General features: G+C 36.8%; 1 protein-coding gene across 1 annotated transcript in view; it reads right to left on the bottom strand.

The window, feature by feature from the left end:
* LOC121561393 (ribosomal protein S6 kinase alpha-6) overlaps window positions 1-18411 on the bottom strand; it is a 130298-nt gene that overhangs the window by 38968 nt on the left and 72919 nt on the right. Inside the window, exons 15-16 of the mRNA XM_045214182.1 lie at window positions 2830-2919; window positions 1386-1544 (exon numbers count right to left, since the gene is read on the bottom strand). Coding sequence (XP_045070117.1) covers window positions 1386-1544; window positions 2830-2919 — 249 coding nt within the window. The remainder of the gene's footprint in view (window positions 1-1385; window positions 1545-2829; window positions 2920-18411) is intronic.

Below are 18411 nucleotides of genomic sequence, written 5' to 3'. Positions count from 1 at the left end.
GAGGTGGAGGGGAGTGAGAGGAGGAGGAGGAGGGGAGTGAGAGAGGAGGAGGAGGAGAGTCGGGAGTGAGGGATGAGGAGGAGGAAGGGAGTGAGAGAGGAGGAGGAGGAGGGGAGTGAGAGAGGAGGAGGAGGAGGGTGAGAGAGGAGGAGGGGAGTCAGAGAGGAGGAGGAGGGGAGTGAGAGAGAGGAGGAGGAGGAGGAAGGGAGTGAGAGAGAGGAGGAGAAAGGGAGTGAGAGAGGAGGAGGAGGAGGAGGAGGGGAGTGAGAGATGAGGAGGAAGGGAGTGAGAGAGGAGGAAGGGAGAGAGAAAAGGAAGAGAGAGGTGGAGGGGAGTGAGAGAGGAGGAGGAAGGGAGTGAGAGGAGGAGGAAGGGAGTGAGAGAGGAGGAAGGGAGTGAGAGAGGAGGAGGAGGTGAGTGAGAGAGGAGGAGGGGAGTGAGAGATGAGGAGGAAGGGAGTGAGAGAGGAGGGAGTGAGAGGAGGAGGAAGGGAGTGAGAGAGGAGGAAGGGAGTGAGAGAGGAGGAGGAGGAGTGAGAGAGGAGGAGAGGGAGTGAGAGAGGAGGAGGAGGAAGGAGTGAGAGATGAGGAGGAAGGGAGTGAGAGAGGATGGAGGAGGGAGTGAGAGAGGAGGAGGAGGGGGAGTGAGGAGGAGGGGGGGAGTGAGAGAGGAGGAGGAGGAGGGTGAGAGAGGAGGAGGAGGGGAGTGAGAGAGGAGGAGGAGGAGGGGAGTGAGAGATGAGGAGGAAGGGAGTGAGAGATGAGGAGGAAGGGAGTGAGAGAGGATGGAGGGGAGGGGAGTGAGAGAGGAGGAGGAGGGGGGGAGTGAGAGAGGAGGAGGAGGGGAGTGAGAGAGGAGGAGGAGGAGGAGGAGGAGGAAGGGAGTGAGAGAGAGGAGGAGAAAGGGAGTGAGAGGAGAACGAAGGGAGTGAGAGAGGAGGAGGAAGGGATTGCGAGAGAGGAGGAAGGGAGTGAGAGGAAGGAGGGGAGTGAGAGAGGAGGAGGAAGGGATTGCGAGAGAGGAGGAAGGGAGAAAGGAGGAAGGGAGTCATAGAGGAGGAGGAAGGGAGTGAGTGAGAGAGAGAGAGGAGGAGGAAGGGAGAAAGGAGGAAGGGAGTCATAGAGGAGGAGGAAGGAGGTGAGAGAGAGAGGAGGAGGAAGGGAGAAAGGAGGAAGGGAGTCATAGAGGAGGAGGAAGGGAGTGAGTGAGAGAGAGAGAGGAGGAGGAAGGGAGTGAGAGAGGAGGAGGAAGGGAGTGAGAGAAGAGGAGGAAGGGAGTGAGTGAGGAGGAGGAAGGGAGTGAGTGGAGGAGGAGGGGATTGCGAGAGAGGAGGAAGGGAGTGAGAGAGGAGGAGGAAGGGAGTGAGAGAGAGGAGGAAGTCTTACCCCTTGACAGTGCAGGTAGTGGACAGTCTTGGTTATAGTGTAGAGAACAGAGCTTGCTTCTCTCTCTGAGAAGAACTTCTGTCTGAGGATCTTATCCAGTAACTCTCCTCCCTTCATCAGTTCTGTTACCACATACACATACCTGCCCTCGTCATACACCTAACAACACACACACACACACACACACACACACACACACACACACACACACACACACACACACACACACACACACACGTTAATACACTGAGCTGCCAATACATACAGAATACAGACAGAGACCCAGTTTGGGGGTACAGTAACAGTAACAGTTTGGGGGTACAGTACAGTAACAGTTTGGGGGTACAGTAAGTTTAGGGGTAACAGTTTGGGGGTACAGTACAGTAACAGTTTGGGGGTACAGTACAGTAACAGTTTGGGGGTACAGTACAGTAACAGTTTGGGGGTACAGTACAGTAACAGTTTGGGGGTACAGTAAGTTTAGGGGTAACAGTTTGGGGGTACAGTACAGTAACAGTTTGGGGGTACAGTACAGTAACAGTTTGGGGGTACAGTACAGTAACAGTTTGGGGTACAGTACAGTAACAGTTTGGGGGTACAGTACAGTAACAGTAACAGTTTGGGGGTACAGTACAGTAACAGTTTGGGGGTACAGTACAGTAACAGTTTGGGGGTACAGTACAGTAACAGTTTGGGGGTACAGTACAGTAACAGTTTGGGGGTACAGTACAGTAACAGTTTGGGGTACAATTACAGTAACAGTTTGGGGGTACAGTAACAGTTTGGGGGTACAGTACAGTAACAGTTTGGGGGTACAGTACAGTAACAGTTTGGGGGTACAGTAACAGTTTGGGGGTACAGTACAGTAACAGTTTGGGGGTACAGTAACAGTTTGGGGGTACAGTAACAGTTTGGGGGTACAGTACAGTAACAGTTTGGGGGTACAGTACAGTAACAGTTGGGGTACAGTAACAGTTTGGGGGGTACAGTTACAGTAACAGTTTGGGGTACAATTACAGTAACAGTTTGGGGGTACAGTAACAGTTTGGGGGTACAGTACAGTACAGTAACAGTTTGGGGGTACAGTACAGTAACAGTTTGGGGGTACAGTACAGTAACAGTTTGGGGGTACAGTAACAGTTTGGGGGTACAGTAACAGTTTGGGGGTACAGTACAGTACAGTAACAGTTTGGGGGTACAGTACAGTAACAGTTTGGGGGTACAGTACAGTAACAGTTTGGGGGTACAGTACAGTAACAGTTTGGGGGTACAGTACAGTACAGTAACAGTTTGGGGGTACAGTAAGTTTAGGGGTAACAGTTTGGGGGTACAGTACAGTAACAGTTTGGGGGTACAGTAACAGTTTGGGGGTACAGTACAGTAACAGTAACAGTTTTGGGGTCCAGTAAGTTTAGGGGTAACAGTTTGGGGGTATAGTACTTACGTCTTTGAGTGTGATGATGTTGGGGTGTTGTCCGTATCTCATCAGAATCTCAATCTCCTCCGATGGATCCCTCTTCCCCTTATCTATTATCTAGAGAGACAGACATTCAGCTGAGGATCTGGTTAGAACAGGTTTAGTTGGTTACTTTGAGTTGACTTGGGTTACATGACTAACTAGTTATATGGCATGTCAATTTTAAGTTAATCTTTCTTTTTTTTTTTTACCCCCTTTTTCAATTAGGATCTTGTCTCGTCGCTGCAACTCCCCAACGGGATCGGGAGAGGCGAAGGTCGAGTCATGCGTCCTCCTAAACATGACCCGCCAAACCGTGCTCCTTAACACCCGCCCGCTTAAACCGGGAGCCAGCTGCAGCAACGTTCAACTGACGACCGAAGTCAGCCTGCAGTTCTATATGAACTGGGTAGAGTTGCAAAATGTTCCAGAAATCCCCATTTAATGTTCCATAATACCCCGTTTAATGTTCCAGAATATCCCGTTTAATGTTCCAGAATACCCCGTTTTGGGGGGAAAGTGACCAGCATTTTGAACCATGGAGCAGCAGTAGTGAGCTACTAGCCAGACTCCTGAGTTTTCCTGCCCTCTGCTGGTAGAGATGGGAACTGCTCCATAGACTCAGTGTAGTAATCACAGATATCCTATTCATTTAGTAACACAGTTGTAATCATAACAGTGTGTTACCTAAACTCCCCTCCATATTAAGCTAAAACATTACATTTGGCTCTATACTACAGCATTTTAGATTTGAGATTGAACGTTTCATATGAGGCGACAGTGAGGGTATTTTCATACATATCGGTTTTACCATTTAGAAATGAAAGCACTTTCTGTATCTAGTCCCCCATTTGAAAAAGCCAATAGGAACCTCTTCCAATGAACAGTGGGGAGGTCAAAATAATGAAAAACTGTACAGTATATACCAAATCTATTCATTTTTAAATGTAGATTACTTCTACTTGCCATTATCATTCACCTGATAAGACAAGACGTGATTTTTTTGTTTGTTGCTGGAGTACAGAGCCAAATGAAATGTTTTAGCTTCACTGTCCAAACATATCATCGCAGTCTGAGGTCCTGAGCGCTCTGGAGCAGGTTTTCATTAACGATCTCTCTATACTTTGCTCCGTTCATCTTTCCCTCAATCCTGACTAGTCTCCCAGTCCCTGCCGCTGGAAAACATCCCCACAGCATGATTCTGCCGCCACCATGCTTCACCGTAGGGATGGTGCCAGGTTTCCTCCAGACGTGACGCTTGGCATTCAGGCCAAAGAGTTCAATCTTGGTTTCATCAGACCAGAGAATCTTGTTTCTCATGGTCTGAAAGTCCTTTAGGTGCCTTTTGGCAAACTCCAAGCGGGCTGTCATGTGCCTTTTACTGAGGAGTGACTTCCGTCTGGCCACTCTACCATAAAGGCCTGATTGGTGGAGTGCTGCAGAGATGGTTGTCCTTCTGGAAGGTTCTCCCATCTCCACAGAGGAACTCTGGAGCTCTGTCAGAGTGACCATCGGGTTCTTGGTCACCTCCCTGACCAAGGCCCTTCTCCCCCGATTGCTCAGTTTGGCCGGGCGGCCAGCTCTAGGAAGAGTCTTGGTGGTTCCAAACTTCTTCCATTTAAGAATGATGGAGGCCACTGTGTTCTTGGGGACCTTCAATGCTGCAGACATGTTTTGGTACCCTTCCCCAGATCTGAGCCTCGACACAATCCTGTCTCGGAGCTCTACGGACAATTCCTTCGACCTCATGGCCTGGTTTTTGCTCTGGCATGTCAACTGTGGGGCCTTTTATAGACAGGTGTGTGCCTTTCCAAATCATGTCCAATCAATTGAATTTACCACAGGTGGACTCCAATCAAGTTGTAGAACCATCTCAAGGATGATCAATGGAAACAGGACGCACCTGAGATCAATTTCGAGTCTCATAGCAAAGGGTCTGAATACTTACGTAAATAAGGTACATTTTTTATTTATTTTGAAAACATTTGTAAAAAAATCTAAAAACGTTTTTTTTTTTGTCAGTCATTATGGGGTATTGTGTGTAGATTGATGAGGATATTTTTTTAAAATAAATTTTATAATCAGGCTGTAACAAAATGTTGAAAGAGGGAAGGGGTCTAAATTCTTTCAAATGCACTGTACTTACTCATGATACAGTTCTGCCAGGTAAGTCTATTTTGCATTTAACATTTAATTTAGAAGGTTTTGGGGAAATTATTTCTGTCAACCCACAAGACGGTTATCACATCAACTGGCTTCACACGGAGTGATACACAGACTGGGACAATATTGCTGGAAATTAATTGGCAGATATTGTGTTCGTTTTGGATTTTTAAGCCAATAGTGTCTAACCAGGGGTGGGATAAGGTCAATGTTGCATTGATTATATAGTAGCTGTGAGCTTGTGGTGTCTGATACTAGTGAGATTTGTTTATTAAAAAAAACATAACAAATGTAATGTATTTTCTGAATTGTTTGGCAAGCAACTGATATGTGGGCTGCGAGCTACTGGTAGCTTGTTGTAGACCCCTGGTGTAGTCCATAACACTGTTAGTTACCTGTATTAATGTGTATTATGATGTTACCTTGACAGTGTAGTCCATTACACAGTTAGTTACCTATATTAATGTGTATTATGATGTTACCTTGACAGTGTAGTCCATTACACAGTTAGTTACCTATATTAATGTGTATTATGATGTTACCTTGACAGTGTAGTCCATAACACAGGTAGTTACCTATATTAATGTGTATTATGATGTTACCTTGACAGTGTAGTCCATAACACAGGTAGTTACCTATATTAATGTGTATTATGATGTTACCTTGACAGTGTAGTCCATAACACAGGTAGTTCCCTATATTAATGTGTATTATGATGTTACCTTGACAGTGTAGTCCATTACACAGGTAGTTACCTATATTAATGTGTATTATGATGTTACCTTGACAGCGTAGTCCATAACACAGTTAGTTACCTATATTAATGTGTATTATGATGTTACCTTGACAGTGTAGTCCATAACACAGGTAGTTACCTATATTAATGTGTATTATGATGTTACCTTGACAGTGTAGTCCATTACACAGTTAGTTACCTATATTAATGTGTATTATGATGTTACCTTGACAGTGTAGTCCATAACCCAGTTAGTTACCTATATTAATGTGTATTATGATGTTACCTTGACAGTGTAGTCCATAACACAGGTAGTTACCTATATTAATGTGTATTATGATGTTACCTTGACAGTGTAGTCCATAACACAGGTAGTTACCTATATTAATGTGTATTATGATGTTACCTTGACAGTGTAGTCCATTACACAGTTAGTTACCTATATTAATGTGTATTATGATGTTACCTTGACAGTGTAGTCCATAACACAGTTAGTTACCTATATTAATGTGTATTATGATGTTACCTTGACAGTGTAGTCCATAACACAGGTAGTTACCTATATTAATGTGTATTATGATGTTACCTTGACAGTGTAGTCCATAACACAGTTAGTTACCTATATTAATGTGTATTATGATGTTACCTTGACAGTGTAGTCCATAACACAGTTAGTTACCTATATTAATGTGTATTATGATGTTACCTTGACAGTGTAGTCCATAACACAGTTAGTTACCTATATTAATGTGTATTATGATGTTACCTTGACAGTGTAGTCCATTACACAGTAAGTTACCTATATTAATGTGTATTATGATGTTACCTTGACAGTGTAGTCCATAACCCAGTTAGTTACCTATATTAATGTGTATTATGATGTTCCCTTGACAGTGTAGTCCATAACACAGGTAGTTACCTATATTAATGTGTATTATGATGTTACATTGACAGTGTAGTCCATAACACAGGTAGTTCCCTATATTAATGTGTATTATGATGTTACCTTGACAGTGTAGTCCATAACACAGGTAGTTACCTATATTAATGTGTATTATGATGTTACCTTGACAGTGTAGTCCATAACACAGTTAGTTACCCATATTAATGTGTATTATGATGTTACCTTGACAGTGTAGTCCATAACACAGGTAGTTACCTATATTAATGTGTATTATGATGTTACCTTGACAGTGTAGTCCATAACACAGTTAGTTCCCTATATTAATGTGTATTATGATGTTACCTTGACAGTGTAGTCCATAACACAGGTAGTTACCTATATTAATGTGTATTATGATGTTACCTTGACAGTGTAGTCCATTACACAGTTAGTTACCTATATTAATGTGTATTATGATGTTACCTTGACAGTGTAGTCCATAACACAGTTAGTTACCTATATTAATGTGTATTATGATGTTACCTTGACAGTGTAGTCCATAACACAGGTAGTTACCTATATTAATGTGTATTATGATGTTACCTTGACAGTGTAGTCCATTACACAGGTAGTTACCTATATTAATGTGTATTATGATGTTACCTTGACAGTGTAGTCCATTACACAGTTAGTTACCTATATTAATGTGTATTATGATGTTACCTTGACAGTGTAGTCCATAACACAGTTAGTTACCTATATTAATGTGTATTATGATGTTACCTTGACAGTGTAGTCCATAACACAGGTAGTTACCTATATTAATGTGTATTATGATGTTACCTTGACAGTGTAGTCCATAACAGGTAGTTACCTATATTAATGTGTATTATGATGTTCCCTTGACAGTGTAGTCCATAACACAGGTAGTTACCTATATTAATGTGTATTATGATGTTCCCTTGACAGTGTAGTCCATAACACAGGTAGTTACCTATATTAATGTGTATTATGATGTTACCTTGACAGTGTAGTCCATAACAGTTAGTTACCTATATTAATGTGTATTATGATGTTACCTTGACAGTGTAGTCCATAACACAGTTAGTTACCTATATTAATGTGTATTATGATGTTACCTTGACAGTGTAGTCCATAACACAGGTAGTTACCTATATTAATGTGTATTATGATGTTACCTTGACAGTGTAGTCCATAACACAGTTAGTTACCTATATTAATGTGTATTATGATGTTACCTTGACAGTGTAGTCCATAACACAGGTAGTTACCTATATTAATGTGTATTATGATGTTACCTTGACAGTGTAGTCCATTACACAGTTAGTTACCTATATTAATGTGTATTATGATGTTACCTTGACAGTGTAGTCCATTACACAGTTAGTTACCTATATTAATGTGTATTATGATGTTACCTTGACAGTGTAGTCCATAACACAGGTAGTTACCTATATTAATGTGTATTATGATGTTACCTTGACAGTGTAGTCCATAACACAGGTAGTTACCTATATTAATGTGTATTATGATGTTACCTTGACAGTGTAGTCCATTACACAGTTAGTTACCTATATTAATGTGTATTATGATGTTACCTTGACAGTGTAGTCCATAACACAGTTAGTTACCTATATTAATGTGTATTATGATGTTACCTTGACAGTGTAGTCCATAACACAGGTAGTTACCTATATTAATGTGTATTATGATGTTACCTTGACAGTGTAGTCCATAACACAGTTAGTTCCCTATATTAATGTGTATTATGATGTTACCTTGACAGTGTAGTCCATAACACAGTTAGTTACCTATATTAATGTGTATTATGATGTTACCTTGACAGTGTAGTCCATAACACAGTTAGTTACCTATATTAATGTGTATTATGATGTTACCTTGACAGTGTAGTCCATTACACAGTAAGTTACCTATATTAATGTGTATTATGATGTTACCTTGACAGTGTAGTCCATAACCCAGTTAGTTACCTATATTAATGTGTATTATGATGTTCCCTTGACAGTGTAGTCCATAACACAGTTAGTTACCTATATTAATGTGTATTATGATGTTACCTTGACAGTGTAGTCCATAACACAGTTAGTTCCCTATATTAATGTGTATTATGATGTTACCTTGACAGTGTAGTCCATAACACAGGTAGTTACCTATATTAATGTGTATTATGATGTTACCTTGACAGTGTAGTCCATAACACAGTTAGTTACCTATATTAATGTGTATTATGATGTTACCTTGACAGTGTAGTCCATAACACAGGTAGTTACCTATATTAATGTGTATTATGATGTTACCTTGACAGTGTAGTCCATAACACAGGTAGTTCCCTATATTAATGTGTATTATGATGTTACCTTGGCAGTGTAGTCCATAACACAGGTAGTTACCTATATTAATGTGTATTATGATGTTACCTTGACAGTGTAGTCCATAACACAGGTAGTTACCTATATTAATGTGTATTATGATGTTACCTTGACAGTGTAGTCCATAACACAGTTAGTTACCTATATTAATGTGTATTATGATGTTACCTTGACAGTGTAGTCCATAACACAGTTAGTTACCTATATTAATGTGTATTATGATGTTACCTTGACAGTGTAGTCCATTACACAGTTAGTTACCTATATTAATGTGTATTATGATGTTACCTTGACAGTGTAGTCCATAACACAGGTAGTTACCTATATTAATGTGTATTATGATGTTACCTTGACAGTGTAGTCCATTACACAGGTAGTTACCTATATTAATGTGTATTATGATGTTACCTTGACAGTGTAGTCCATAACACAGTTAGTTACCTATATTAATGTGTATTATGATGTTACCTTGACAGTGTAGTCCATAACAGTTAGTTACCTATATTAATGTGTATTATGATGTTACCTTGACAGTGTAGTCCATAACACAGGTAGTTACCTATATTAATGTGTATTATGATGTTACCTTGACAGTGTAGTCCATAACACAGTTAGTTACCTATATTAATGTGTATTATGATGTTACCTTGACAGTGTAGTCCATAACACAGTTAGTTACCTATATTAATGTGTATTATGATGTTACCTTGACAGTGTAGTCCATTACACAGTTAGTTACCTATATTAATGTGTATTATGATGTTACCTTGACAGTGTAGTCCATAACACAGTTAGTTACCTATATTAATGTGTATTATGATGTTACCTTGACAGTGTAGTCCATAACACAGTTAGTTACCTATATTAATGTGTATTATGATGTTACCTTGACAGTGTAGTCCATAACACAGTTAGTTACCTATATTAATGTGTATTATGATGTTACCTTGACAGTGTAGTCCATTACACAGGTAGTTACCTATATTAATGTGTATTATGATGTTACCTTGACAGTGTAGTCCATTACACAGTTAGTTACCTATATTAATGTGTATTATGATGTTACCTTGACAGTGTAGTCCATTACACAGTTAGTTACCTATATTAATGTGTATTATGATGTTACCTTGACAGTGTAGTCCATAACACAGGTAGTTACCTATATTAATGTGTATTATGATGTTACCTTGACAGTGTAGTCCATAACACAGTTAGTTACCTATATTAATGTGTATTATGATGTTACCTTGACAGTGTAGTCCATAACACAGTTAGTTACCTATATTAATGTGTATTATGATGTTACCTTGACAGTGTAGTCCATAACACAGTTAGTTACCTATATTAATGTGTATTATGATGTTACCTTGACAGTGTAGTCCATTACACAGTTAGTTACCTATATTAATGTGTATTATGATGTTACCTTGACAGTGTAGTCCATAACACAGTTAGTTACCTATATTAATGTGTATTATGATGTTACCTTGACAGTGTAGTCCATAACACAGTTAGTTACCTATATTAATGTGTATTATGATGTTACCTTGACAGTGTAGTCCATAACACAGTTAGTTACCTATATTAATGTGTATTATGATGTTACCTTGACAGTGTAGTCCATAACACAGGTAGTTACCTATATTAATGTGTATTATGATGTTACCTTGACAGTGTAGTCCATAACACAGTTAGTTACCTATATTAATGTGTATTATGATGTTACCTTGACAGTGTAGTCCATTACACAGTTAGTTACCTATATTAATGTGTATTATGATGTTACCTTGACAGTGTAGTCCATAACACAGTTAGTTACCTATATTAATGTGTATTATGATGTTACCTTGACAGTGTAGTCCATAACACAGTTAGTTACCTATATTAATGTGTATTATGATGTTACCTTGACAGTGTAGTCCATTACACAGTTAGTTACCTATATTAATGTGTATTATGATGTTACCTTGACAGTGTAGTCCATTACACAGTTAGTTACCTATATTAATGTGTATTATGATGTTACCTTGACAGTGTAGTCCATAACACAGTTAGTTACCTATATTAATGTGTATTATGATGTTACCTTGACAGTGTAGTCCATTACACAGTTAGTTACCTATATTAATGTGTATTATGATGTTACCTTGACAGTGTAGTCCATAACACAGTTAGTTACCTATATTAATGTGTATTATGATGTTACCTTGACAGTGTAGTCCATTACACAGTTAGTTACCTATATTAATGTGTATTATGATGTTACCTTGACAGTGTAGTCCATAACACAGTTAGTTACCTATATTAATGTGTATTATGATGTTACCTTGACAGTGTAGTCCATAACACAGTTAGTTACCTATATTAATGTGTATTATGATGTTACCTTGACAGTGTAGTCCATAACACAGTTAGTTACCTATATTAATGTGTATTATGATGTTACCTTGACAGTGTAGTCCATAACACAGTTAGTTACCTATATTAATGTGTATTATGATGTTACCTTGACAGTGTAGTCCATAACACGTTAGTTACCTATATTAATGTGTATTATGATGTTACCTTGACAGTGTAGTCCATAACACAGTTAGTTACCTATATTAATGTGTATTATGATGTTACCTTGACAGTGTAGTCCATAACACAGTTAGTTACCTATATTAATGTGTATTATGATGTTACCTTGACAGTGTAGTCCATAACACAGGTAGTTACCTATATTAATGTGTATTATGATGTTACCTTGACAGTGTAGTCCATAACACAGTTAGTTACCTATATTAATGTGTATTATGATGTTACCTTGACAGTGTAGTCCATAACACAGGTAGTTACCTATATTAATGTGTATTATGATGTTACCTTGACAGTGTAGTCCATTACACAGGTAGTTACCTATATTAATGTGTATTATGATGTTACCTTGACAGTGTAGTCCATAACACAGGTAGTTACCTATATTAATGTGTATTATGATGTTACCTTGACAGTGTAGTCCATAACACAGTTAGTTACCTATATTAATGTGTATTATGATGTTACCTTGACAGTGTAGTCCATAACACAGTTAGTTACCTATATTAATGTGTATTATGATGTTACCTTGACAGTGTAGTCCATAACACAGTTAGTTACCTATATTAATGTGTATTATGATGTTACCTTGACAGTGTAGTCCATAACACAGTTAGTTACCTATATTAATGTGTATTATGATGTTACCTTGACAGTGTAGTCCATAACAGTTAGTTACCTATATTAATGTGTATTATGATGTTACCTTGACAGTGTAGTCCATAACACAGGTAGTTACCTATATTAATGTGTATTATGATGTTACCTTGACAGTGTAGTCCATTACACAGGTAGTTACTATATTAATGTGTATTATGATGTTACCTTGACAGTGTAGTCCATTACACAGTTAGTTACCTATATTAATGTGTATTATGATGTTACCTTGACAGTGTAGTCCATAACACAGTTAGTTACCTATATTAATGTGTATTATGATGTTACCTTGACAGTGTAGTCCATTACACAGTTAGTTACCTATATTAATGTGTATTATGATGTTACCTTGACAGTGTAGTCCATAACACAGTTAGTTACCTATATTAATGTGTATTATGATGTTACCTTGACAGTGTAGTCCATTACACAGTTAGTTACCTATATTAATGTGTATTATGATGTTACCTTGACAGTGTAGTCCATAACACAGTTAGTTACCTATATTAATGTGTATTATGATGTTACCTTGACAGTGTAGTCCATAACACAGTTAGTTACCTATATTAATGTGTATTATGATGTTACCTTGACAGTGTAGTCCATAACACAGTTAGTTACCTATATTAATGTGTATTATGATGTTACCTTGACAGTGTAGTCCATAACACAGTTAGTTACCTATATTAATGTGTATTATGATGTTACCTTGACAGTGTAGTCCATTACACAGTTAGTTACCTATATTAATGTGTATTATGATGTTACCTTGACAGTGTAGTCCATTACACAGGTAGTTACCTATATTAATGTGTATTATGATGTTACCTTGACAGTGTAGTCCATTACACAGTTAGTTACCTATATTAATGTGTATTATGATGTTACCTTGACAGTGTAGTCCATTACACAGTTAGTTACCTATATTAATGTGTATTATGATGTTACCTTGACAGTGTAGTCCATAACACAGTTAGTTACCTATATTAATGTGTATTATGATGTTACCTTGACAGTGTAGTCCATAACACAGTTAGTTACCTATATTAATGTGTATTATGATGTTACCTTGACAGTGTAGTCCATTACACAGTTAGTTACCTATATTAATGTGTATTATGATGTTACCTTGACAGTGTAGTCCATAACACAGTTAGTTACCTATATTAATGTGTATTATGATGTTACCTTGACAGTGTAGTCCATAACACAGGTAGTTACCTATATTAATGTGTATTATGATGTTACCTTGACAGTGTAGTCCATTACACAGTTAGTTACCTATATTAATGTGTATTATGATGTTACCTTGACAGTGTAGTCCATAACACAGTTAGTTACCTATATTAATGTGTATTATGATGTTACCTTGACAGTGTAGTCCATAACACAGTTAGTTACCTATATTAATGTGTATTATGATGTTACCTTGACAGTGTAGTCCATTACACAGTTAGTTACCTATATTAATGTGTATTATGATGTTACCTTGACAGTGTAGTCCATAACACAGTTAGTTACCTATATTAATGTGTATTATGATGTTACCTTGACAGTGTAGTCCATTACACAGTTAGTTACCTATATTAATGTGTATTATGATGTTACCTTGACAGTGTAGTCCATAACACAGTTAGTTACCTATATTAATGTGTATTATGATGTTACCTTGACAGTGTAGTCCATTACACAGTTAGTTACCTATATTAATGTGTATTATGATGTTACCTTGACAGTGTAGTCCATAACACAGTTAGTTACCTATATTAATGTGTATTATGATGTTACCTTGACAGTGTAGTCCATTACACAGTTAGTTACCTATATTAATGTGTATTATGATGTTACCTTGACAGTGTAGTCCATTACACAGTTAGTTACCTATATTAATGTGTATTATGATGTTACCTTGACAGTGTAGTCCATAACACAGTTAGTTACCTATATTAATGTGTATTATGATGTTACCTTGACAGTGTAGTCCATAACACAGTTAGTTACCTATATTAATGTGTATTATGATGTTACCTTGACAGTGTAGTCCATAACACAGTTAGTTACCTATATTAATGTGTATTATGATGTTACCTTGACAGTGTAGTCCATTACACAGTTAGTTACCTATATTAATGTGTATTATGATGTTACCTTGACAGTGTAGTCCATAACACAGTTAGTTACCTATATTAATGTGTATTATGATGTTACCTTGACAGTGTAGTCCATTACACAGGTAGTTACCTATATTAATGTGTATTATGATGTTACCTTGACAGTGTAGTCCATAACACAGTTAGTTACCTATATTAATGTGTATTATGATGTTACCTTGACAGTGTAGTCCATAACACAGTTAGTTACCTATATTAATGTGTATTATGATGTTACCTTGACAGTGTAGTCCATTACACAGTTAGTTACCTATATTAATGTGTATTATGATGTTACCTTGACAGTGTAGTCCATTACACAGTTAGTTACCTATATTAATGTGTATTATGATGTTACCTTGACAGTGTAGTCCATAACACAGTTAGTTACCTATATTAATGTGTATTATGATGTTACCTTGACAGTGTAGTCCATAACACAGTTAGTTACCTATATTAATGTGTATTATGATGTTACCTTGACAGTGTAGTCCATAACACAGGTAGTTACCTATATTAATGTGTATTATGATGTTACCTTGACAGTGTAGTCCATTACACAGTTAGTTACCTATATTAATGTGTATTATGATGTTACCTTGACAGTGTAGTCCATAACACAGTTAGTTACCTATATTAATGTGTATTATGATGTTACCTTGACAGTGTAGTCCATAACACAGTTAGTTACCTATATTAATGTGTATTATGATGTTACCTTGACAGTGTAGTCCATTACACAGTTAGTTACCTATATTAATGTGTATTATGATGTTACCTTGACAGTGTAGTCCATAACACAGGTAGTTACCTATATTAATGTGTATTATGATGTTACCTTGACAGTGTAGTCCATAACACAGTTAGTTACCTATATTAATGTGTATTATGATGTTACCTTGACAGTGTAGTCCATAACACAGTTAGTTACCTATATTAATGTGTATTATGATGTTACCTTGACAGTGTAGTCCATAACACAGGTAGTTACCTATATTAATGTGTATTATGATGTTACCTTGACAGTGTAGTCCATTACACAGTTAGTTACCTATATTAATGTGTATTATGATGTTACCTTGACAGTGTAGTCCATAACACAGTTAGTTACCTATATTAATGTGTATTATGATGTTACCTTGACAGTGTAGTCCATTACACAGGTAGTTACCTATATTAATGTGTATTATGATGTTACCTTGACAGTGTAGTCCATTACACAGGTAGTTACCTATATTAATGTGTATTATGATGTTACCTTGACAGTGTAGTCCATAACACAGTTAGTTACCTATATTAATGTGTATTATGATGTTACCTTGACAGTGTAGTCCATAACACAGTTAGTTACCTATATTAATGTGTATTATGATGTTACCTTGACAGTGTAGTCCATAACACAGTTAGTTACCTATATTAATGTGTATTATGATGTTACCTTGACAGTGTAGTCCATTACACAGTTAGTTACCTATATTAATGTGTATTATGATGTTACCTTGACAGTGTAGTCCATAACACAGTTAGTTACCTATATTAATGTGTATTATGATGTTACCTTGACAGTGTAGTCCATTACACAGGTAGTTACCTATATTAATGTGTATTATGATGTTACCTTGACAGTGTAGTCCATAACACAGTTAGTTACCTATATTAATGTGTATTATGATGTTACCTTGACAGTGTAGTCCATAACACAGTTAGTTACCTATATTAATGTGTATTATGATGTTACCTTGACAGTGTAGTCCATAACACAGGTAGTTACCTATATTAATGTGTATTATGATGTTACCTTGACAGTGTAGTCCATTACACAGTTAGTTACCTATATTAATGTGTATTATGATGTTACCTTGACAGTGTAGTCCATAACACAGGTAGTTACCTATATTAATGTGTATTATGATGTTACCTTGACAGTGTAGTCCATAACACAGTTAGTTACCTATATTAATGTGTATTATGATGTTACCTTGACAGTGTAGTCCATAACACAGGTAGTTACCTATATTAATGTGTATTATGATGTTACCTTGACAGTGTAGTCCATTACACAGTTAGTTACCTATATTAATGTGTATTATGATGTTACCTTGACAGTGTAGTCCATAACACAGTTAGTTACCTATATTAATGTGTATTATGATGTTACCTTGACAGTGTAGTCCATAACACAGTTAGTTACCTATATTAATGTGTATTATGATGTTACCTTGACAGTGTAGTCCATTACACAGGTAGTTACCTATATTAATGTGTATTATGATGTTACCTTGACAGTGTAGTCCATAACACAGTTAGTTACCTATATTAATGTGTATTATGATGTTACCTTGACAGTGTAGTCCATAACACAGTTAGTTACCTATATTAATGTGTATTATGATGTTACCTTGACAGTGTAGTCCATTACACAGTTAGTTACCTATATTAATGTGTATTATGATGTTACCTTGACAGTGTAGTCCATAACACAGGTAGTTACCTATATTAATGTGTATTATGATGTTACCTTGACAGTGTAGTCCATAACACAGGTAGTTACCTATATTAATGTGTATTATGATGTTACCTTGACAGTGTAGTCCATAACACAGTTAGTTACCTATATTAATGTGTATTATGATGTTACCTTGACAGTGTAGTCCATTACACAGGTAGTTACCTATATTAATGTGTATTATGATGTTACCTTGACAGTGTAGTCCATTACACAGGTAGTTACTATATTAATGTGTATTATGATGTTACCTTGACAGTGTAGTCCATTACACAGTTAGTTACCTATATTAATGTGTATTATGATGTTACCTTGACAGTGTAGTCCATTACACAGTTAGTTACCTATATTAATGTGTATTATGATGTTACCTTGACAGTGTAGTCCATTACACAGTTAGTTACCTATATTAATGTGTATTATGATGTTACCTTGACAGTGTAGTCCATTACACAGTTAGTTACCTATATTAATGTGTATTATGATGTTACCTTGACAGTGTAGTCCATAACACAGTTAGTTACCTATATTAATGTGTATTATGATGTTACCTTGACAGTGTAGTCCATAACACAGTTAGTTACCTATATTAATGTGTATTATGATGTTACCTTGACAGTGTAGTCCATAACACAGTTAGTTACCTATATTAATGTGTATTATGATGTTACCTTGACAGTGTAGTCCATAACACAGTTAGTTACCTATATTAATGTGTATTATGATGTTACCTTGACAGTGTAGTCCATAACACAGGTAGTTACCTATATTAATGTGTATTATGATGTTACCTTGACAGTGTAGTCCATAACACAGGTAGTTACCTATATTAATGTGTATTATGATGTTACCTTGACAGTGTAGTCCATAACACAGTTAGTTACCTATATTAATGTGTATTATGATGTTACCTTGACAGTGTAGTCCATAACACAGTTAGTTACCTATATTAATGTGTATTATGATGTTACCTTGACAGTGTAGTCCATAACACAGTTAGTTACCTATATTAATGTGTATTATGATGTTACCTTGACAGTGTAGTCCATAACACAGTTAGTTACCTATATTAATGTGTATTATGATGTTACCTTGACAGTGTAGTCCATTACACAGGTAGTTACCTATATTAATGTGTATTATGATGTTACCTTGACAGTGTAGTCCATAACACAGTTAGTTACCTATATTAATGTGTATTATGATGTTACCTTGACAGTGTAGTCCATAACACAGTTAGTTACCTATATTAATGTGTATTATGATGTTACCTTGACAGTGTAGTCCATAACACAGTTAGTTACCTATATTAATGTGTATTATGATGTTACCTTGACAGTGTAGTCCATTACACAGTTAGTTACCTATATTAATGTGTATTATGATGTTACCTTGACAGTGTAGTCCATAACACAGGTAGTTACCTATATTAATGTGTATTATGATGTTACCTTGACAGTGTAGTCCATTACACAGGTAGTTACCTA

This window comes from Coregonus clupeaformis, unplaced genomic scaffold (assembly GCF_020615455.1).
Source record: "Coregonus clupeaformis isolate EN_2021a unplaced genomic scaffold, ASM2061545v1 scaf0210, whole genome shotgun sequence".
Classification (NCBI taxonomy): domain Eukaryota; kingdom Metazoa; phylum Chordata; class Actinopteri; order Salmoniformes; family Salmonidae; genus Coregonus; species Coregonus clupeaformis.
Note: the sequence above shows the minus strand (reverse complement) of the source record. Positions and strands in the feature narration are given on the sequence as shown.